Source organism: Halichoeres trimaculatus, unplaced genomic scaffold (genome assembly GCF_033239565.1).
Source record: "Halichoeres trimaculatus isolate MK-OKI-2021-1 unplaced genomic scaffold, fHalTri1.1 fHalTri1_scaffold_14, whole genome shotgun sequence".
NCBI classification, from domain to species: domain Eukaryota; kingdom Metazoa; phylum Chordata; class Actinopteri; order Labriformes; family Labridae; genus Halichoeres; species Halichoeres trimaculatus.
Window position 1 is genome coordinate 23,415,972 of NW_027437192.1, and position 17,606 is coordinate 23,433,577.

At 40.1% G+C, this 17,606-nt stretch overlaps 1 protein-coding gene across 11 annotated transcripts in view; it reads left to right on the top strand.

Moving 5' to 3' along the window:
* The window catches only part of adgrb2 (adhesion G protein-coupled receptor B2), a 286,386-nt gene that overhangs the window by 240,487 nt on the left and 28,293 nt on the right, over positions 1-17,606 (top strand). For 8 of the 11 annotated variants that reach the window (XR_012599510.1, XM_074686141.1, XM_074686147.1 and 5 more), the window contains 6 exons: positions 3,806-3,891; positions 5,582-5,680; positions 8,836-8,935; positions 10,161-10,232; positions 12,425-12,517; positions 17,482-17,521. Coding sequence is in view for 10 of the 11 variants with exons in the window: in XM_074686141.1 (XP_074542242.1) it covers positions 3,806-3,891; positions 5,582-5,680; positions 8,836-8,935; positions 10,161-10,232; positions 12,425-12,517; positions 17,482-17,521 (490 nt within the window). In the remaining variant the exon portion in view is untranslated. The remainder of the gene's footprint in view (positions 1-3,805; positions 3,892-5,581; positions 5,681-8,835; positions 8,936-10,160; positions 10,233-12,424; positions 12,518-17,481; positions 17,522-17,606) is intronic. The other 3 variants (XM_074686142.1, XM_074686145.1, XM_074686148.1) reach the window with 2 other exon arrangements.

Here is a 17,606-nt window from a genome sequence, read left to right on the forward strand (position 1 = left end):
AGTTCTGTTTCTTTTTATGCATTTTTTTTTTTTCCGTCTGTTTGTGTTTGAAGCTTGTTACTATTCCATGTGTTGTATTTACATAGGTTTGTTCCAGATCATGTCTGCTCCTGTAGCTCCTCCAGGAGCCATATCCTTTGGAAAAACATAATAGTGTTAAATAAATATTGCAGTCATGTCTGTTTCTTTCATATTTCATTGTATGTCAATATTTGAAGATATTTATAAAACAAGCACATATCTGTTAAGTATTTTTCTTTCTTTCTTTTTTTTTAAGGAAACAGGGATCCTATAGTTCAAAAACTTGACATGATAGAGAAAAACTGAGATTTGTTCAATATTCTGCATCCTGAAATTAGTTAAAAACAGCTGTCAGACCTTACTCCACAAAGATTGTGTGCCCTGGTGTCATCTACTTTAATCACAGCTAACCCGTAAATATGAATGGTTATGGCATACTATGACACAGAAAGCCCAGCATCTGCAGCACAACCTTCAGTGACCTACTTAACTGAATATTTTAAAACCTAAGGCTCTGGCTCTCCTGTCTTTTTTGAATCAGCTGTCAGACAAGACAAGACAGGTAACAATTAAAAGGTGACGTGCAAGGACAACAGGCTGCTTAAAGAGGTCTAGACAGCAAGATTAGCTGATTTTGTCCTACCTTACTGAATATTTATTGTTATGCTGGTGTAAGTTGACTCTACTGAGCCTTTATACTTTGATATGGCTGCATTTCAAGCTAAATTCCCGTGGCTTTGAAAGAAAGTTTTGTCTCTGTCAGTCTTTCTGTGTAAGAGTTCAGAAGGTCAAAGCCATTATAGTCTAAATCAAAGCAGAGTTGCTCTCATTTCTTTGTTTGTTGGTGTCTCATGTGTCTTGGAATATTTCCAACCTCCCGTCATCACTACCTCCACAATGTCAATGTACAATCCACACCCCAGCTGCTGTAATAGTCCCCGGCCCCCTGGTGTTGTTGCTGGGGCCCGACTCTGACAAACAGCTGTAATGAGAGTGGGACATCGGGCAGAGAAACACAGACCTTCCCACAGGAATCTTCTCTAATTAATGAACCTGGCCTTGGGCAAATAGCAGAGCAGGATGATGCTGACTATCAGAGCTGAGGCCAGACATGACTGGCATGACAATAAGACTCTCACACTCGGGCAGATTGTAGGTAGTTTGCAGCAGCAGCAGCAGCAGCATACACATGAGAGGACAGGAGATGAGAGGGAAAGGGTTTTTAGCAATTTGTGAAAGCTGCCAGATGTACTCTAGGTGTAGCAAAGGAATAGGCTTCAAGTAAAAATCCAGCTTCTGCAGCTCTGGAAATTCAACTGACCACATGAAAGTCAGACTTTAAATTCTCTTTCCTTTAGGATTTCTGGCTGCCGTGTTCAGAATCCCCCAAAATTCTTCTGCCTGGCTTGGTGCTGCTTTTGGTGACAGATGAAGAGAGGAATCCAGGCAGATGTTCACTTTACACACTTGTTAAAATGGAAATACATTGAATATACAGTATATGTATATGCAGCTGACATTTTTTATTATTCACCTCACAGCTGAATGAATGAGCTCACAAAGATTTCTCAGAGAAACCCATACAGAGTGAAAGAAAGAGTATGAGTGAATATTGGAAGGATTAGAAGGAACATGTCGCCAGCGTGGAAAATCTCCAGAATGGGCAGGAATTCAAGGCAGAGGTTCGCATGTGGCAAACCTTGGCTCAGATGTGTGTGTGTGCGTCTGTGTATCTAATAGAATCTTGATCACTGGGTCACTATAGCCAGATGTTTGGCAGGCTTAACTACGGGGTCCTCATTAGTAAGGGAAGCCGGGATGAGATGCAATCCCCTTACCCCTTTCTCCTTTTTTTAAGAAAGTCAAAAATTTGAAATAAAAGCTCCTTCTGTTAGCTTTAAGACTAATCCCTTAAACAAAAACATGAACATTAATATAGGTTAAATCAAATAAAGACACAAATAGAACACGGCTATTGTGGTGAAACAAACTCTGGGGTTTAGTATAAACGTATATACTATGAGGTGAAAACAGGAACTCCCAGTGGTGGGAAATAAAAAATAAAAACAGATTTTCCTCAAAGCAGTGATTGAAGTCATCTTTAAATATACTAATGCACTGTGCCATATTGTACCATACTGTTTCATATTATATAAAACTGAATTGAATACAAGGGGCAACATCAAGCTTAGAAAAATGAAGCCTATGCTGAAATGCTAAAACCTGCTGTTCATCTAGAATCTGCATGAGGCTGGCTGCAGAAAGACTGCAGAAACCTCGTACAAACCAAGCCAAAAAAAAAAGTGGACTTTTACAGCGTTAAAAACTTGGATCTGAAACACTAATTTTGCTATTGTCACACACTGTGCAGGGGGTAAGTTTTTTTTCTAACCCTGCGGTTTAGAAGATATTGGGATCGTCTGATTGTCCAATCAGAGACACAGCTGTTAAAAAGGAAGCCCAAAGCCCATGTCATATCCTAATGGCTGCGTCTGTGGATTGGCCTCATTCTATTGTATTAGTAACAAACAGGTGATGTTGTGAAGACTACATCCATATTTCATACTGTTTATGATTGAATACCGTTTTGTGCCTTATGGTTTCAAACTATGTTAAGCTGGATAGCATTTTTTCAACTCCTTTCATCCCACCCTCACCCAACTTATTCTATCCTTCCCTACGTTCCCCTTATCTACCTTAACCTTCCTCCTCTCCTTCCTTATACCCTTTCTGTCCTTACCCTGGTGTAGCTTTTCCAACTTTTCGCTATTATTTCCTGTCTGCTACTTTCCTTTTCCACCCTACACTTCCATTTCCTACCCAACTCTACCCTAAGAAACCTGTCCTATTTTGTGTCATAAATGTCACTACTGAAGGATGGGATTGAGTTTAATCTGCCAGGAATCTAAGCCTATTTGAAACAGTTTAAGAGAAACAGAAGATTTATTTCATTAATACCATGGTGTAAATGTGATTTTTTTTTAACATGCTACCTCCAGAGCCTAAAATTTATATATACTCAAACACATGCAGACAGTACCCTGTGGGCATCTCAGGCCACGCACTTGATCCTTACCTGGATTTGAATTGGTGACCCCTATTAACAATGCCAAATCTCTATGCACCTAGCAACTTATGCCTGCCCACTATAACAGTAAAGTATCGCAGGACAGCTACTGAACAATAGCAGGTTTTTGCACAATTTTAAGAAAAAAAAGAAAGAAAGAAACGCTTCTCTGTGGACAGTTGATGGCAAAATAAGGTGTGCAATGTTGGAAGCTTTTTCTTTGTGCATTTATTGGCTTATGCAGAATATGGTTATCTGTAGTTTTCACAGACTACACTGCTGAAACCAGGAGAAAGAATTATGAGTTATTGGCCACGTATAGTGCTTCACGTACAGCAACTGTTGAACGTTCAAGATCTTAATCTGGAACTTTTTATGTTATTACAAAGACTAGATTTAGACAAGAAGATAGTATCAAACAAAGTAAAGTAAACTGTGCTTTAAAAGTAAGTTTTGTACTCTGGAATAAATCTTCAACCCTTGGTGTAAAAATGTGATTGAAATGATTTAAAAGCATCTGCGACTGTGCGAGTCAGCACAGGATCCTTTAGAGCCAAAGCACTGTCACTTTCAGTCTTCAGTCTGTGAGACAATTAAAAAGTCATCTCCTATCACCTCAAACATATTGAAAAGCTGTTGTAGAGTGTGTGAGTTAAATCCCTGTTGGCAACCAAGCTTTTTTCAGTAATCCTGATCAAACTTCTCCTTTTCATTCAGGTGAATATGCTCATTGGAATCGTGGTGTTTAACAAGCTCATGTCTCGCGACGGCATCTCAGACAAGTCTAAAAAGCAGCGAGCGGGGTAAGTTAACTTCCTAGACTCTCTGAAACTCATTCAGACACATTCTCACAACACACATTCATCCCTCTGCTCGATCTTTGGTTGGAAATGACGGCAAATTTGCTGCATTAGATACATTTCACCGTCTGTCGGACACAATCTCAGGGAGACAATTTCATGGCAACTTACTCGAAACATTTGCTGGTGTCTGTGAACACACACACCTTAGAGTACACCTGTGCCCCAATCAGCAAATACAATCCAAGTTTGGTGACAAAATGACAAGACATCTGCTATGTTTATTTCCTCTGTTGTAAAATCCATCAAAATTTCACTTCCAATTCCACATATATACACTCTACATTTTGTTCTCACTGACACAGGCGGATATTGGAAATGAAAATCAATGGCAGATGGAACTCTAATTGTGTAATATAAACACCAAGATTAGGTGGATGAAATCTAATGCAGTATTGAAATCCTATAAGATTATTTCCTTTATTCCCCTGGACCATCATGCACAGACACATAATGTATGCATACATATTATACATGCATGCACATGTGTCCACCTCCACCATTACTTGTATCAAACTATAGAGCTGGCAGAAGCTCTTCATCATCTTCGCTATTCGTTGGGGCGAGCAAATCCATGCTTTCATTTCCATACCTATTGATTTCATTGTTTCTTCCTCTTTGTTACACACTTTTCTCTCTCTTTCATATCATTCCTTCAAATGTCTGATTCTTGCGCAAATTGAAATTGATCATTTGTGTATTGCTGCAAGGGTTAACAGCTCAGACTGGCTCTCTGGGGGGTTAATTAGCTTTTGTTTCCCAGTGACTCAACTGAGATTAAACCACTCCATGTGTACACACACACACACACACACACACACACACACACACAGATGTACCTTCCTTTCTTCCAGGAACAGTCATCAGTGTTATCCGATTATTAAGCACATTTCATCTCAGATCCTCAGTGTGCTCCACACCCGTGCATGTCTCGTCGGTGCTGTAAAAGACGGTGATGTTGCTAACAGGACCGGCTGTCATTAGCATAATGTATTTTTATGTGAAGCCGTAGGGATGTGGCTGGCGCTAAGGCAATGAGCTGTGATGGGGTGCTAATGTAGCATAGCGCGTGCACTGTCCCATCATTCTGCATTGCTCAATACAGTACACACAAAAACACAAAAACTGTAAGTAAACAACCAAAAGAGTCTTTGTTCCCCTTCTTTTGCACCTCTCAGACGCTTCATTGTGCACAGTCACATGTACACAACAATGACGCACACACCTGGTGGGTGTACTTCCTTGTCTGTGTCACTGTAATCTGTTAATCCACATGACTCTGTTGTAACATTGAAATGTCCGTCTCTCACTTTCTACTTGCTCTGGATCTATCTGACAGTTATTCATTACTGCTACTTTTTAAGATCTGGTTTTAATTTGCCTTTCTTTCTTTTCTCCCTCCCCCTTCCCTCCTTTTTCTTTTCCCCTTCCTCTCTTTGTTGTCTCCACTTTTTATTTTTCCTTTTTTCTTTTTCTTTTGCAACTCCGACACCTGCACTCTCACCTGTTGCCATATCTGGAACCCGTCTTTCCACACATTCCCTAATCCCTACTCCCCCTCTTTCCCTTCCATGGTTGGATGTATTTTGATTGTTTGTGTGTCTATGTGTGTGTGTGTGCACATGCCCTAAAGTGTCCCAGCGGAGGCGCGTAGCCGACTGCTCCTGAAATGCTCCAAGTGTGGCGTGATCTCGAGCACCGCTATGTCCAGCTCTACTGCCAGCAGCGCCATGTTAGTCCATCTTCATCTTTCTCTCTGCATCTTTCTATCTTTCTATTTCTGTCCTCTACCTTACATCTACTCTCCCTCTTATACTCTCACTCTCTCTTCTCCATCCTTTTAATCTCTGACTGTGGGTAATGATGCAGGATGACATTCAGACTTGTCTGGCTACAAAAACAAACTAATGACAGGGAAAAAAAAGAAAGAAAACACCTGCACTGCAAGCCGCCACTGTTTAATGAGAGCATGTTTTGATCCAAAGCATATTTTCTTGGGTCGCACCATGCAAACCTGACCCATGTCAAACGCTATTTGTAAATCTTTTTTTTTTTGTTTGTAATAACTTGTTTGTAATCTGCTATTGCAGAGGCTTTAACACAACCTACCAGCACAATGTCATTAATGCAGTGCTGTAATTATCAAGTCTTGTCTCATTAAGTTATCACATGTGGGGAGTGGTTCCTTCTTTGAACTGCAAGTGACAGTGTACAAATCATGTGTCCTGAAAATATACAAGAAACCCAAAAATCTCATAACACTACAATAACACAGAGAATGAAGATATTAATGTTTCTATTAAGATTATTTTTTGGCGTTCTTTTTAGACGCAGAAGAAAGAAACCGCTGAAATTCATCTGCCAGATGTGCAGAGAACGACACAGCTTGTGAAAATAGATTTTTAATGTCTTTGGTAGCTCTGGAGGGAGCTTTGAAAAGTCTGAAGAATTATTACAACACTGAAACTCCTCTTCAGCTCAGAAAATATAAAGTCAATGAGCTGCATTTTGGGAAATATAACTGTCAGGGCTTTTTGGAACTTTTAGTTGCATCCAAAGAACTAAAGTTTAAATAAAGCCTCAATTTTGAATGATCTTTCAGTCTACCTTTCAGAAATAGCCAAACTTTTTGCCAGAGCAGTTTGAGATAACTTCAGTATTTGTTCTATTTGTATTCTTCCTTCTTCATTGAAATTCCTTTTGTTGCCTTTAGACCTGTGCTGAATAGATGAATGCTGAACTCACATTTCTACATTTCACTTTGTGATCTGTGCGTCTGAACATGAACGGTGTATTTAATTCTCCAAGCATGCTTCACCTCTAGGTTAGTGGTGGTAAGAATGAAGGAAGAATCAAAGGCTTTTTTTTGGTTATTGAAACAAGTTCCTTTTTGCTCTCAGAGTTATTGGTTCTCATGGTTTCATGTTCAGTGCAGTCAGCGTCATAATGAAAGACCCTTGCTCTGTTTTACTGTTGCAAACAATTTTGTCCATTTTAACTATGTCCTTGTACAAATCACTCATTACAGCTTTGTTTGTTTTGGAAGAGTGCTCCATTTAAAGCCACCGCTCTGTTCTTAGTTGTGTTGTTGCATCATTGGACACTGTGATTGGAGGGTAATGGGATGAGATTGCCTATTTGCAGTAACAGCTTTGAATCAGTCTTTTTTTGCCTCTTGTCTTTTAGTTGTCACTGAGAACAGGCAGTCATTACTGACTTCTCACATTGTTTAGTAAAACTCAGAGACAACTCCGCCAGATCTGATTTAGCTGTTCCATATAACCAACATGTTGTGATTCTGCGCTGCAATTATTTTTTTATATATATTTATCAGCTTAATCACTAATTTAAAAGCAAAGTATGTGACATTTGACAATACATGCTCACGCTATAACACCCTCCTTCATAACCTTTAGCAAACCACAAGTTAAAAATGCATTGTCTAGTATTTATTATAAGTTTTTATCATAATTTAGATACTGCTATATTTAGCTTCATAACAGATAATAGCTCAAAAGACAAGCTAACTGGCTAGAAATATTAAGCAAATTGTAACGTATCCTTACCCACACACTCCAAAACTCATTGGCATGCTGTTAGCTAATGTTCAAAAACTTAGTTTGGCTTAGTTAGCTAGTCTTGCTTGTAAACATAGAGCCAACAAACCAGTTTATTTGTTTTGAATCTTCTTAGCATATTGTGGTTTCGTAGTGCGTAACTAATCTAGGGTACAAGCTAGTCTTGTTGTTAAACATGCAGTAAAAAAATTCACTCCCTATTCTTTATTTGCTTGTTTTGCTTTTCTTTTTGTTTGTTTTTTACTTTTCCTCTTAGTAGCGTACTTATTATTCCAAGACTGAAAGCTGATAAAAGCACACTATCAGTGGTACAGCATTGTGAAAAAATCTTTAGGCAAGCTGTAGCGGCTGTTAGCTGGAGTATTGGGGACGTGATTTATTTCATTAGAACTTTTTGTTTTTCTTTCTCTTTTTCGGGGTATTGTTCAAACCCAAGGGTGTGACCTGAGAAACTGAGTTACAGCTTGTTGGAAAAAATTAATGTTTAGCTCCCTAAAGACAAGTACAGTTAAAGTATTTTTTATTTCGTCTTTAGCAAGAGCTGTCAGGATAATTCCCTTTGAGGTGGTGATTAAAGGTTTTTATGGACTATACTGGGACCTCAAAAGCTTCCATATAGAAAATAGATTGTAACTGTTTTTACCTTGTACTGAACCACAGCCAGTCTTAGAGTTAAAACATCATACATTTGGCTATGCTGCCTTTTGTTCTTTTATTATTTTACTTTGGACACTCGCCACCAAAGGGCTCGAATATTTCTCAGCATAGTTACACAAAGCTGTCTTTCTGTCAGACAGACAGATATTAAACCATAAGTATGTGCTCAAACAGCATGAACATTTTAAATTGGTGTCGGACTCCACACACTTACACACCAACTCCTCAGAAACCCCTATGTCAGTACTTGTCAATGGCCTGTCTTCCCACCTCCCTGTTGGCCCTGCTGCCTGTCGTCTCACAGTCCACCAGCATGACACTTAGAGTGCATCAACCATGTAATTGTGAGCAATTGTCAGTCTCATAACTATCTACATGATTACACATCATCTTCCACCTCTCAGTTAGAATATTAAGTCTGATACCAACCTCAGTGTGCCAATCAGACGCAAATTGCCCACCACTGAACCTGTTACTGATCCCTGTGAGTGAAGTGTGTATGTGTGTGTGTGTTTGTGTGTGAGGGAGTAAGGAGTGGAGTTATGTGACTTAACAGAGCCGACTGGTCTGCTTTTAGACTGAACCCCTTGTTCCCTCTCCTTCCCCTCCTCCTCCTCCTCCTCCTCTGGCTGTCTCTCTCCTTCTCTGACAGGGCGTCTCTGTGGAGCTCCTGTGTCGTTCTTCCTCTCCTAGCATTAACCTGGATGTCAGCTGTGCTGGCCATAACAGACCGGCGCTCCACTCTCTTCCAGGTGATGTATCTCACAACACCATCAGATGCTCAGAAAGTGTGACTTATGACGCACCATGAAAATCTGCTAAAAATAGGGTGTATGGCTTTAAAATGTGGATGTTGCATCGAGAGAGACATTAGCGACATTAGTATGGAAACAGTAAGGGTTCTTTATAATGACATTCTGTTATGTTTGATATTTGAAATCTTAACTACAGGAAATATATTTGCACCACATAGTGTCATGTATAAGTGTGACTACTGAATGAATAAAAACTTCAGTAAAATTAAAATGTAGTATATGATGATAGTGTTTGATAGCAGCATAATTTTACATTAAATTATAACACTAGTATTTTTTTTTTCTTTTAGATTCCAAAAGTAAAACAGAATTAGATTAACAAATGTCATAAACGAATTAAAGATAAAGGTTAAAAATGACGGTAAATGAAGTGACTAAATCAGGTAAAAATGCATCTCTGTTAAGCTTTGTGCAAGATGTCATCTTTAGTATATTAGGGAAAATATGTAAAGTAAATAATCAAAGATCAAGAGTCTTTTTTTATTCACAGAATTATTTAATGAACAACTGACAAAGTATGATGAATATACATGGCTCAGCGGACTCATTTATTCCCATAACAGTTCCTCTGATGATTATTTCTCTGCAGTAGTACACCAAACAGAAAAAACAATCTCAGAGCAGAGCTTTAAAGGCATTATAAGCTTGTCAATAGGTTCTTCTTTTTTTCTCCATTTACAGAGATTTTTAAAAGTTTTAGCTGTCAAAAATAAAACATATTTTAAATTCTTTACAATGGGTCCAAAGATCGATAACAAAACAAAGAAAAACACTCAACAAATAACTTCTAAATCTTCAGTCACAGAGATGGAGGGGCTGATGGCACTCTGTTGCTGGTTTTCATTCTGACATGACACACTCTCAGGCTCATGGAAAGTTCACATGCACAGAAGTCAGAAACTGGAGTTGTCAGAGCCGTGATGGAGGGATTTGTCATGCAAACAGAGCTCAAAGAGATGCTGATACGTCTCAGTCCTTGACACAGTTTTCGACAGCTGAACCTTCTGGCCCAAAAAAACACAAAAATCTTTCTGCACAATGTCAGCAGTTGTGTACGCTTAAGGCTTTTTTGTAGTGCGTGGAGGAAAAACACTGGTTATAAATGGATTGTAGCAAAAGTGTCAAAAAAAATTAACGAGCACACGTCTTTTGTTTCTTCCAGGTTCTCTTTGCCGTCTTTGACTCTGTTCAGGGTTTCGTCATCATCACCGTCCACTGTGCGATGCGCCGAGAGGTGAGTCCTTCAAGCAGCCGTGCGTATCACAGACATGTCGAGCTCTTGAGATTTGAATTCAGCACCACACTGTGACCTTAGCGACATCCACCCCCTGTGACAGGTGGGATTCATGTCGGCAAATGTCACTTAGATCCCGGGTCAGTTTTGAAGACATGGCAGCAGAACACAAGCGGATCAGACATGTGAAGGATTAGCGTGGTATTTATGTCCAGCACTAGTACTTCTTCATAATGTAGTGTGATAGTGAAGTATTGTCCGTCTGATCCGAGGCTGCTTTAAAGAGCTTATGAAGATGCTGTATGGAATAAGAAGATAAGTCCCCTACTAATATCCCCTGGTGTCTGTTTGCCAGGGGCTTTACTGTGCCCCCCCTGGGAGGTTGAATTTAAACTCATTGTGCACACACACATGTAGTTATGCCCTTGAGAGAGACATTAACACACACTCATTTAAACTCGTGCTCGTACCAGCAGCAATTAATGGACGCCATTTGTTTCCCTTAACTGTAAACAAGCCATCTGTTGCTGATGCATGCATGCTGCACATAGACTTGCTTTTATCTGTGAGAACATTACGATATTGAATGCACCAGTGTGTTGTGTATGTGAGGTTTTAAATGCTCTGAGTGCTGAGCTGCAACACAAAAGCAGCAGGGATCAAGGTAAAGTAAATCCAGGAATTATTTATGTTGAATGTTTGAGAATCCTGCAACAGAGAGGGAGGGAGAGGGCGCTTGAATCCTGTGTGGCTGCAGAACAATGGCAGTGGGGAGTGCCGCTCGGGAGGAGAGAAGGGAGGGGTTACAAAGAGGGGAAGACTGAGGTAGCATTACAGTGCAAAAACCAGAGAGAAGGCAGTACAAAGTGTGATATTATGTGAGAGGAACAACAGACGCAGAGTGTGCCGGGGAGCACAGCAGCATGTAGTGCTCCTAGATAGCACACGCTGCTTGAAAGGTGCGGCGGAGAATGAAAGGACCACGGCGAGCACAGGCAGCCTGCAGAGATCAGTCGAGGAAAAGGGGGGTAGGGAATGAATATGTGCAATGCAAGAGATGTTGCGATTATGAAGCAGCAAGCGAGGGGAAAAAAACAAGGGGAGGAGAGGATGTATTGTGAGGAAGGATGATGAAGGATGGGGTTAAATTAGGAAGGCAGAGAAAACTGCATGCAGAGATCTATGAGGAGGGAATCATGATTCAAGAGTGTAGCAGGGGATGATCGTAGGGGAGGAGGAAATGGAGAGGGAGGTACGGACTCTCCACTTTGAAGTTGGAATAAGCTGCATCAGGTGCCAATACACACTGACTGAAAAATAAATAGTGCTGAGGTATGAATGAGGACAAAAAGCAGAGATGGATTGAAGGAAACAATGGAGGCAATACCCCAATCTCATGCAGTATTAATCAGACATGGCTATGAACTCCAATTCACTCTGTTCATAGACCACACACAGACACATGAATGTAGATGAGACCACCAAGCAAGAGAGAAGACGCTAACGCTCAGTCTTACTTAAGCACTCTTGTTTCCAACCGCAAGAATCTTAAGGGATTTGACAGCAGTGGCATTGAAGAATGATGCTGCTCCTCAGGAAGTAACCAGGCTATCCATAATACAGCATCTGATGCGGAGAGAAAAATCTCAGAGTGGGCTGTGAAACACAATCCGCACTCATCCATTTGTTTTGAGCCGCTTCCCAAGAACCAGTTCTTTGACAGAGTGCTGGTGTGTGTTTGCTTAGACGCCATATGTGGGAAGATATAGAAAAAGATTATGACACCGGGAGGAAGGCCCAGAGGTTAGAGCATCGATGTACCATGCTGTTGATTTTAATTAGGACTGCGTACTCCTGATCTCACTAGACTCGAACAGGCCACTTTGAGGCTTTCTATACCGCTCTGCTGTCAGTTATGTAAGCCAAAAGCTGTGCAACTTTGAGGAGAATTTAGCAGCTTCGTTAACAATTTTCACATAATTTAATATTCACTAAACATCTGTCATTGCAGTGATGAGAAAGAGTTTTAAGTGTCTTGAGAATGAGTTCCCAATGCTCCAACACTTGCCCAGTTATCTTAAGTAAAGTTCCTCCACTAACTTCTTTCCTTTGCATCAACCCTGCATTATTTTTCCCCTCTCCTGTCCTTGGTCTATCTTCTCTCCCATCATCCCCTATTCCGAACCCTTCAGGTGCAGGATGCGGTACGCTGTCGGATGGGGGGATGTAAAGACGACAGCGAAAACTCACCCGACTCCTGCAAGAATGGACAGGTGCAGATCATGGTGAATAGCATTTCCATTTCATCCCACATTTCAGTCCATTAGACTAACATCGGAGCTCTTCAGAAGCTTCAGCTTCAACAACAGGAAGCATGGCTGCCATTATGAATGTGCTCAAACTTTCCTGAACCATTTTTACCTGCACAGGGATTCATTATTTGTCTTCTTATACTCCTTGCTTGACTTTTTTCACCTTCCACCTTTAGCACAGTTGTTATAAACCATCAAAGTGACTCAGTATGGGAAGCTCCCTGTTATGATGCTGTTGCACATGTTGCCTCAATGTTGTAAAGCTCCTGTGAGGAACTTTTGAGGAGTGTGGCGCCCCCGGGGACAGAGCAGTGGCTGATATGTCTTTTCTGAATTCATCCCATAAATGAGTAATGCAAACAAAAAAAAAAAATGACTGCTTTAGCATCCTGCAATTAATCACAACTGACACCTACCCCCTGCCAGCAGCTTTGTGACATTCAAAACCCCGCCCACAAAGTGTTCATTCTCTTCTCCCGTGGTCCTGTCTGCTCTGATAAGTCATAAGGAGACATCAGTTATTATTTTTTGTCTATTTCATTAGCAGCTAAAAACTCCTCACTGGAGCTTTAAACAAATAAAACATTTTTGTTTTGCTGTTTTTAGCGCAATAAGCTACCAATAGGCTACTGGTAGCATTTAACCACTCCATAGCTTAACACATTCCTAGCATACACATGCTGTTGCTAATATTAACAAGCTAGTAGCTGAATAGCAGCAACTTTTTTTTTTTTTTTTTTCCTGCAGAGGTATTTAGGAATTATTCTCCTAGCTAACATCACATTACCATGGTGTAGCCTGGTAAGTGCTAGTGTTAGCTGTTAGCCTAGCAAATGTGCCTGTTGTGTCCTAAAAATGAGGCTGCGACTCTCTAGACTGTATTTCAAAATGTATTTCGAGTTGCTTTTACCAATTGTTAGATTTTACCAATTGTATCACAATAGCATAACTTTATAACAGATTAGCAACTTCCCACATTGAGGAAAATGGCCGCCATGTTACTGAGATCGACTATAATACAATTTTTTTCCCCCTGCCTGAACCCAAACCCTTTCCTATGGTGTAAAGATAGACTAAAGATTATTGAGTTTCTGGAAATTAAGATGACTTGTAATATGCTTTCTGGTGTTAGCATTCCATGAATTAAGAAAATCAGACATTCAGCGCTTTATTCAGCTTAAAGCTTCTTTATTTTGATTTGAGGAGCACAGTGCACCAATGAGGTTATTGCATGTGTTCCAAATGTGACTTTCAGTGTGATAAATCATTCAGACCTGGTCTGCTGTGCCAATGTCAGAGCGGTCACACCACTACTATGAGAGCACGAATGTCTCCCAGCGCTGCTCACTCTATTTCTCCCTGAGACCCGTTTGCTGTAACGGTTATGGGTTCCTGAATGCCCACAGTGAGGTTATCAAGATTAAACTTCTGAGCCATTATTCTGCTCAGAGAACTCATTATGACACTTTCTCGGTCTGTGTTTTCATAACCAAGAGGAACATTTATAGTCCTATCTGAGCTTTTTTTTATTATTATTATTAATTTTGGTTAAATGCATTGCTATCTGACACACAGCTTGAAGAGAAAGTTAGTTGCTATGCCAACTGCTGCTCCATTAAGAAAGACAGCTGGTAAACCTTCAATTTTGTCTGAAATTTTGAGTTTTAATGTGCTCGACTTTGAGGGAATCTTCCCAGACAGCCCATACACATGGAGAGCCCATGAATGAAAGACACAGTACCCTTGAGGACAGTAATTGTGATGGATAATTTGGCATGGCTGCTGCTGCTTGTATCTCCATCATTATTACTGTGAACACCATCCCCAAAGGTGCTTTTGCAATATTCACACTGGAAAGTAAAATCCCTGCCATCGGAAAGATGTAGAACTGTAGCTACACCCTCTCCTCAAAATGAAGTCAAGGCTATTTTGAAGAAAAAAAAATGTAATAAGATACCCTCTGCTGTCTTCTTCTAACATTTCAATTTTATGTTTTTCATTGACTTTTTAAACCATCAGAAAGGTCCGATTGTGAGCCAGTGCGGGCAGCACTGTGGCTCTCTGCGATACGGCACATCAACCAGCCTGTCTAATTGCCACTTGCAGACGTTCTCCCCAGCATGCCAGCAGGCCTGTCACCACAGTCTGCCCCGCACCAACCACGGGCTCGAGCACAGCCACTCCCTCAACTACGCTCATGAGCACACTCCCATTCTCAACAATACCCATAACCATGTTCTCAACCATAACCACGTCCACAACCACATCGGCTGCCAACCAGTATGTCTTATGTAAAAATTAGCCACTCATTAGCAATGTTTGTGATTCGTCCTAGATGTAGAACTAGACCCTGGTAGATGTAAGCACAGATAGCACTAGGCTAGCTGTTTTCTCCTGTTTACTGGATAAGACAAGCTAATCCACTGATAGCTCAAAAAACACACTTAGCATGTAAACATTAAATAAAACAATAATTTTTCTTCCGCTCAAATTGAAAAACAGAAAAAAGATTTGAAAGATGGTAAGATGTATCACTTGGGTTGAATGCATAGCCATGGCTAGTAGGTGATAAGCTGAAGCTAACTTTTTAAATTAATAACTAATAAGAATCATTCTTTCAAATGAGTATTCAATCTTGACAAAACCAGCCAAGTCACAGGGTAAGAAATTCTGATTGGCAAAAGGGAGGATAGCACTAAGCTAGCTGTTTCCCCCTGTTTCCTTGATGGAAAAAAAAAAAAACACTGCTACCTCAAAATACATGTTTAGTTAGTTTAACTTTTCCCCAAATCTCCATAAGGTAAAAAGAAACCTACAAGAAAATCAATCCAGTTTGTCTCTTTTTTATTCATTTTGTTAACAAATTGTACCTTTTAGCGTAACAGAATAAGGAGTGAACTCGCATTTCCACTGCAGCAATATAAACCCAAAATATTTAGTTTTTCTCTGGGCATTTTATTGATTTAGGAGATGACTTTTTTTTTTATTTTTGCCGTACCTGTGGCCTCACACAGTCTACTGTACGCTGCAGGATAATTACCCGGTCAATACTACTCAACCAAAGACCGTGTTTCCTTTTGGAGCATTTGTTCCCTCGCCAGTTGACATTGATGACTCACTGTACTTAACCTGTGAGGCCGTTTCAGAGAGAGTATGTTCCGTAGTTAAAATTAAGATGATTTGTTTTTCTCATATTGGATAACAGAGCAACTGAGAGAACAAGAGAGTTTTTTTTTCTTTATAACTGCATTCGCCCATTTAGCAGAGACCCATTTATGGAGCTGCGGGTGATTTGCGTACTAAGAGCTTTTCCACTCCTCTGGGACCCTCACACATTCGCTCTGTCTCTCTCAGTTTTTCATTTCCCTCCCTTCCTCTTCTCTTCGCTTCTGTGGCGTGCCCAAACTGTCTAAAATCTGTAGTTTATTATCCAAACAAAGGCTTTTGTAAGTGAATCCCACCGAGGACAGGAGGAGGCTCTATCATGAGGGAAAGGACCACATCTGCATAGCAATGAGCTTCACTTTCACTAAAGTTTCAGAAACTTGAGGGTAGGCCATTTTTAAAGCAACACTTTTCTTCTTTCTTCTCATCACCCGCTGGGTTTGTTTCAAAACGCCATCCTGCTTGTCTCAAGTGAATTCCACATCCAAGCACATAAACAGCATATTTTTGTTGCTTTGAAACACCTTATCTACATGAAACCTGGGTAGTGACAGCATGTAAAAGCTCTGGCTGGTTCAATGGTTCGGTCACCAGTGTGAAGGTTTTCTCACATTGCATACTATTTTTTTGCCAGACTGAGTGAAGCTCTGCTAGAAGGCAGCAAAGTTTGTTTGGATTGGCACAGCAGATGATAGTTTTGATGCTGTGTAAGTTGTTGTCCCTGTTTTTCCTCCAAAATTATGATGATGCACGGTGAATACTGAGATATACAGTAGCACTAGGAAATTTCTGTTCTGCCTGTGTGTTTCTAACTCAATTTAGATTTTTAGCTGTAAAATGACAAAAGGTATGATCAAAAAGCATTATGTCATCAAACTATGTTTTCAAAAGTTACGGAACAAAAAGTGATAAGATAAGGAGAGAAAAGCAACAATGCTGTCCCGACAGCATTTGATCCAAAACTGATAGGGAAGAAATTTGGAAAGTAAATAGAAATGCCGTAATATAATATAGTTTCATGACCACACAGAGAATCTTAAGACTGTAAGCATGATAATGTCAAATTAGTGCTGAATGTGTCCAACACCAACAGAGCTAGCACCACTTATTTTTCATCCTCCTCACATCAACGTGCTTGTGTTTGTCTTTTACTCTAGTTGAGTGATCTTGTCTTCATTTTCTGGATCAAAATCCAGACAAATTGCAACATGCAGAGATACAAATCTGTCATCTGTGTTGATTGGCTGTTTAGCATTTTATCAGGAGACATTAAACAGAGTTACAGCCCTGGCTAGTGGTGGATGACTGCACCCCAGCTTAGACAAAACATGAGACTAGCATTGTATTAAAAGTGTTAATTATTCATTTAACCATCTACTAATTCCAGTGCTGATGAGTATTTGTTAAGTTAACTGAACACACACATTTGTTGCCAAAAGAGACAAATGTAGAATCTTTTGTGACAGATTACCACTTGTATAAAAGCAGAGCAAGGAGCTTCATCTTAGCCTAATATAAAGTCGCTGTCCCTTTGTATTCTTTCCCCGTCAGGAGAGGGCATAACAAATGAGCTGAGATGAAACAGGTCATCACTGAAAATGATCACGTACTTCACTAAATGCTAAAAGGAGTCCATCAGCGCCATCAAATCTTGCATCATCATTTAAGATCCAAGCTCTAATCAGGCCTGTTTCTCCATTAAGAAGTTAATTGTAGTTATCAGTGCACACTCATTGTCTCTCTTTTCTTCCTACCATGCCGCCTTCTCTCAGACGGATTTTGAGAAGGATGTGGACTTGGCATGTCAAACAGGTGAGCTCTCCTTTCCACATGATTTTCCTCTTTCCCTTTCTTTCTTTGTCTCCTCTTTTGTCAAACACTGGATTAGCATAGCAAA